Genomic DNA, 6,116 nt, shown 5'->3' on the forward strand with positions numbered 1-6,116 from the left:
AGCTCACACTGAAGCCAAGTTACGGGGAGCTGCTCCTCACCCAACACCCCCAAGTCCTTCTCCGGGTTAATAGCTGTATCCTTAAAAACGTCCTATCCTTTGGCTGTTTCATTATCTCAAGTCAAGGGAAGTTTATACCCAGGATGAGATACTTGTGTGCTCTTCTGCTTTTCCATCCTCATTTTGTGGAGCTTAAATCCCTCCCATGTTTCCAGAGGAAGGGCACCCTTCCAGGTCCAGAGGAGCTCGCTCATGAGATGGATGTTCTGCCCCTAAAACAGATAAGCCACTGTGGAACATTTCCTAATCAACATTATGCAGGTGGAACAGCTCTCCCAAGTGTCAGCATTACTGGGAAGAGCCACCCTTTCTGATAAGCACCACTGACACATCCTCTGCTTTAATACTAATTTATGTAATTCCAGAGGAAAATCCCTTTTCTGCCTCCAGCTGCTGTGTCACACCTCTCACAGTGACATTCAAAGCAGTCTTAAGAAGGCGGCTGTCCTGGTTGTGAATATCAAGTGTCTCCCACAAGAGAAGGAAAGCTTTGGTGAGATCCAAAGGGAAAGCAATGGAAACGGAGCAGAGGGAGGACACGGCAGGATGGATGCCCTGCTCCCACATCACTGGGACATTCTCCAGCAAGACCATGAGGGCCTTTGGGAGCTGGTAGTGCTGTGCTACGCCTCAGCGATGCCCAAAGATGGGACAGCTAAAGCCAGGCTCTCCCTGTACTCCAGAAGCTGACCCGCATGATTTCAGCCATGTGGATCCAGGTTGAAGTTAAGACCCTGCAGCCTCCCTTCTCTCCAAAGGAAGCCGATGAAGTTTGGTGGGGTGTCCCCATGCTTGCTAAGCAATGGGAAAGGGGGATTTACTACCCTTAATGTGGACAGAAAAGCAGAGAGGAGCACTGCCTGGGCTGGGTAACCCGGGAAAGCTCTTGTGCAATCCCTGCGAGTCCCAAGGGATTCCTGGCATAACAGAAACAATCCCTGGCAAAGTCACTGCAGGAAAGGGACCTGCTTATCTTCACCCATCCCTTGTGCTGTCCTGCACCACCACACAGCTCCAGGAGCTCCTCAGGCAGTTCTGGGGGTAGCAGCAGCAGCTCCCCAGGCAAAGCAGCACCCGGTGCCTCACCCCTGCTCCCTGCTTTACAAAGGGGCTCTCACCAATAGCCCGTTTCCATTGAAAGCTTCCATTTAACATTTCTCTGGTTGCTGCCAGCTCCATCCTGAGCAAACCCTGCCCAAGAGCAGGGCACTGAGCCAGCACCTTCAAGCTGTATCCCTCCTCGGTCACTGTCCCATGCAGGACAGCAGTGCTGCACAGCATGGGTCTTTCCATCCTTTCTCCAGGGAGGCTGGAGACCTTCCCACTCTTTGCCTCTGCCAAGCTGACTCAGCGCTCCTTTCCTACTGTTCTTACTGGAGGAGAGTCACGAATCCTTCCCAGAACAGGAGCCTGTTGGCTTTTCATATCACATTACTTATCAGATACCTCTCACAAAGAGCTGCCTCCAGGCTCCGTTCTGTGCCCAGTGAGGTAGGACATAGCTGAGCCTTGCTCAGCTGCCTCCTGTGGCCAAAACACAGCCACTGGGATGGGAGAGGCCTGCCAAGATGGGTGAGATCCCAGGCTGAAGCCCTAATTGAGCTCAGATGGACAGTAACTGAGGAATGGTAACCCACCCAAAACCATGGAGAGCTTGGAAAATGTCTGAATATGGGCTATCTGCCTTTGAGCACACGTGGCTCGCTGAGATAGGAGAGTTAGCATTCCATTATGGTTAATAAATACCTCATAAACACCAGAAATGATGGGGTTTAAATCAGTCCTGGAAATCCCTGTGAATTGCAGGATTCAGGCAGAGCGGATGGCGTGCAGGTTCTGCAGCTTGCTGCGAGCAAGTCCTCCTGCCTGCAGAGAGAACCATCACAGCAGCCGCATGAGGGGCAGGAATTGCCTTCCAGCAAAGGGAAGGTGAGAGGTGATTAATTCTTGTGAGCTAACAGCAGCAGATGGAGCATGAGGGACCTGGTGCCTGTTACAGACAGTGGCTTGTGGGTTTGCCAGTGCTTAACAACCACAGCAAAGGTGGGTGAAAAAGGGCAACTGTTCCAGATGGACATGAGCATTGCCTGGATTTAAAAAGGAGAAAACTCGTAATTTCCCCAAACACATCCCTGCAGGAACCTAAATGCACAGGGCACTTTCAGCGGTGCATGAGTCCTGGTCCAGCTCTGGGGCAGCAGCACAAGAGGGACGTGGAGCTGTTGGAGCGAGTGCAGAGGAGGCCATGGAGATGCTGCGAGGGCTGGAGCAGCTCTGCTCTGGAGCCAGGCTGAGAGAGCTGGGCTGGGGCAGCCTGGAGAAGAGAAGGCTCCTGAAGGGGAGACCTGAGAGCAGCTCCAGTGCCTAAAGGGGCTGCAGGAAAGCTGGAGAGGGGCTTGGGACAAGGGCCTGTAGGGACAGGCCAAGGGGAATGGCTTGAACCTGCCCGAGGGGAGACTGAGCTGAGCTCTTAGGCAGAAGCTCTTCCCTGTGAGGGTGCTGAGGCGCTGGCACAGGGTGCCCAGAGAAGCTGTGGCTGCCCCATCCCTGGCAGTGCTCAAGGCCAGGTTGGACACAGGGGCTTGGAGCAAGCTGCTCCAGTGGAAGGGGTCCCTGCCTGTGGCAGGGGTTGGAGCTGGATGAGCTTTAAGGCCCCTTCAACACAAACCAGGCTGGGGTTCTGTGACTGCAGCTTCCCCAGCGCCTGGCTGGGGACCGTCCCCTCTCCGCTGAGGCAGCGCAGCTCCATGCTGACACCTCCCTGGTGGCTGCCCAGTGCCCGGCGTCTCCCTGCGGGGTTCCAGCTGGGGAGCTCCGCTCCAAGCCCACGGTCATACTGAGGGAGAAAACAACCCATTCCAGATTGAGAACGGGAATTCCCATCCAGGGAACGCACCCCCTCCCGGTCAGTCAGCTGCAGGGCTGGTTTTAATCGTCAGGATGGGAGGTGTTGCTGTTACAGGCTGAGACTGGCTCTGTCCTCAGGGAATCCACAACAAATTGTGCCTGTCCGCCCGATAGACAGGATCACACAGTGATTAGGGTTGCAAAGGACCTTCAGACCAAGTAGTTGAGCCTCTGCTCCGGATGTTGCACCTCCGGCTCCCTGCAGCCAGCAGCCGCGGAGGAGAGCTGATCCCTGCCAGCCAAGCATGGGAGCGTTGCTTTAACACGGCCGATCCGCTGTGCACATCAACCCGCTACCGAGCCGGGCTGGCCCCGGGTGGAGGCCGCTCTGCTGCCCCTCGTGCGGGCGGTGGCTCCGCAGCCGCGGGCTGGGGTCTGAGGGCGGCCACCCTCAGCCCGGGGGTCGGCTTCAGCTCCCTCATGGGGGCCGGCGGCCATTTTGGGCTCGGGCAAAGGGGGTGCGCTCGGCCGCGTCCCACCGCGGGGCCGTGAGGCGGCAGCCGGCCGCGGGGCGCCCTCTCCCGCCCGCCGTGGCGGTGGCAGGGAAGGGGACTGAGGCGGGCCGGGAGGTAAGGGCGGCCGGGGCGGCTCTGCGGGCCCCCAGGCGTGGTGGTGGTGGTATGGCAGGGGGGACATGGCTGCCTGCTGCGGGCAGCGGGTTAACGTGCGGGGATCGGCCGTGGTGGACGGTGCTTGCGGCGGAGAAGCGGACGGGGCTTGGAGCAAGCTGCTCTAGTGGAAGGTGTCCCTGCAGGGCAGGGGTTGGATCTGGATGAGCTTTAGGGTCCTTTCAGCACAAACCAGGCTGGGATTCTGTGAAAAATACCCCCTGTGAATGTGAAATACAACTCTTCCTTGTTTGCCAGCATGAGGGAGCCAAATCAAAGCGGCGGAGCTCAGCGCGAGGGGCTTGGTGCCCCTCTGAGGGAGGGGTACATCAGGTCTACCCTGCTGCTTTGGGCCGCGGTGGAACGCAGCCGCCTTTGGAGTGCGGGAGAAAATCCGCTTTAAACACCTGCCATAGGGTAGTGGGAATAACCCGGCAGCGCCTGGGGCTCTGCGGTCTCAACGGCAGCAGCCGCGGGACCGAGGAGGAGAAGCACCGAGGAGGAGGCGGGCTCGGGGCCGCCCATCCCCGCCCATCCCCGCCCATTCCCGCAGCGGCGGGGCCCGGCCGCGAGCGGCGCGGTTCCCGCTGATGGGAGGCGAGTCCGGTCCCGTTTCGGCGAGCGCTGGAGCCGATGGCTACAGGTGAGTTCATTTTCACGGCTCATAACGTTAAGTGTGCGTGGGGTGTACGGCTGGGGAGGGGTGGCAGGGGGTTATTTACATGTAATGCAAAAAGGATGGGAGGGGAGTGACTTACTGAATTGCTTATTCAATAACATAGTGTAAAATTGCCCCATCCCTGGCAGTGTTCAAGGCCAGGTTGGACACAGGGGCTTGGAGCAAGCTGCTCCAGTGGAAGGTGTCGCTGCCCGTGGCAGGGGTTGAAGCTGGAGGAGGTTTAAGGTCCCTTCAATCTAAGCCAGCCTGGGATTCTGTGAAATTACAAGACTGGTGTGAATGATTTCTTTTTCTTTCTCTCCCCCTGCACATCTTTCTCTTTCCCCCTCTCCCATCTCCACCTCTCTGTAAAGGCCACCTCTGTATAAAGGGGTTTAAACTCGAAGAACTCGGGCTTTTCCAGTTAAAGCCTTCACTTGTATCGGCAGCGCAGCAAACATGCCTGAACAAAGCAACGATTACAGGGTGGTTGTGTTTGGAGCAGCAGGGGTTGGCAAAAGCTCCCTGGTCCTTCGCTTTGTAAGGGGAACTTTCAGGGAAATCTATGTCCCCACAATCGAAGACACGTACCGGCAGGTCATCAGCTGCGACAAGAGCATCTGCACCCTTCAGATCACAGACACCACGGGAAGCCATCAGTTCCCTGCCATGCAGAGGCTCTCTATATCCAAAGGGCATGCTTTCATCTTGGTGTACTCCGTCACCAGCAGGCAGTCCATGGAAGATCTCCAGCCCATCTTTGAACAGATCTGTCAGATTAAAGGGGACATCCAAAAAATCCCCATAATGCTGGTGGGGAACAAAAGTGATGAGACCCAGAGGGAGCTGGATGCTAGCGAGGGGCAAGCATTAGCCAGCAAGTGGAAGTGCTCCTTTATGGAGACATCAGCCAAAATGAACTACAACGTGCAGGAGCTCTTCCAAGAGCTCTTGAATCTGGAGAAGAGGAGAACTATCAGTCTCCAGGTGGATGGAAAGAAGTCCAAGCAGCAGAAGAAGAAAGATAAACTGCAAGGCAAGTGCTCTGTTATGTGACTGACGTTGGCTGGACAAAGCTGGAGCAGGGACTCCCATAGAAAATGCATTTCTGCTGGAGGTTTCAGACAAATCCACGCCTTACAGGGCTGTTGCTTTTCTCTCGGATCTCCACTGGATTATTTTATGTGTTGGGTTTAAAGGGGATGGCATTCTGCATGTTTATTTTTTAAAAAACAATAAATGTTCAGTGCTAGCAATTACATGTGACTGGAAGTTTGTAATGCAAAAAGTGTATAGAAGAATGTCAGCCAGAAACAGACATCTCTGTTGCTGTGAGTACGTGCTAGGTTTCAGTTCTTCAGCCTGTTAGCTCAAAAGAAATCATATTTATAATGTGTATACTTCAGAAATTGCTTTCAGGAATCCATCTTTATCAAAGCCAAGCATTTGCACTGCAGATGAATGTGGATGTGGCTCCAGATGCTTGTATTTTTGGCAGACAGGCTGGCTTGCCTACTGAAGACTCAGTTTTCCATGTAAGAAGTTCACATTTCCCATGTGCTGTGTGATTCCTGAGCCTGCTGCAGTTCCAAGAGTGATTACAGCTATACTTGCATGTGATCAGGGTGTTTGCTTTCTCGTCCCCTTGCTCTGACCACCCTGCTCACTGAGGCAAGGGCTTCCATGTGCTCTGGCTCCAAATCCAGGGGTGATTCTTCACATCCTTAGGCAAGAGCTGCCTCCATGAAGGTGATTGGGTTGTTGTGAGTAGCAGCCAATGTAGTAGCTGCTTATAGTGGCAATTCATCTTTCTCAGCTGGCAGTCTGGTTTTGCATGTGGCTGAAGCTACTTTTGCAGTCTTCCTGGAGTTCTCTTGGATATT

General features: G+C 54.9%; 1 protein-coding gene across 1 annotated transcript; it reads left to right on the top strand.

The window, feature by feature from the left end:
• The first annotated feature begins 4,048 nt into the window (after positions 1 to 4,048).
• DIRAS3 (DIRAS family GTPase 3) lies at positions 4,049 to 5,789 on the top strand. Its single transcript, XM_061364905.1, has 2 exons — positions 4,049 to 4,218; positions 4,608 to 5,789. The coding sequence occupies exon 2, from the start codon at positions 4,693 to 4,695 to the stop codon at positions 5,287 to 5,289; it is 597 nt and encodes a 198-aa protein (XP_061220889.1). The 5' UTR covers positions 4,049 to 4,218; positions 4,608 to 4,692; the 3' UTR covers positions 5,290 to 5,789.
• The last annotated feature ends 327 nt before the right edge of the window (positions 5,790 to 6,116 follow it).

This window comes from Neopsephotus bourkii, unplaced genomic scaffold (assembly GCF_033783945.1).
Source record: "Neopsephotus bourkii isolate Nb327-2 ecotype Australia unplaced genomic scaffold, CSIRO-AGI_Nbou_v1 NB_1250, whole genome shotgun sequence".
NCBI lineage: Eukaryota > Metazoa > Chordata > Aves > Psittaciformes > Psittacidae > Neopsephotus > Neopsephotus bourkii.

Excerpts from the sequence above, each read along its gene's own strand:
- DIRAS3 (XM_061364905.1), top strand. The coding sequence starts at position 4,693 with ATGCCTGAACAAAGCAACGATTACAGGGTGGTTGTGTTTGGAGCAGCA.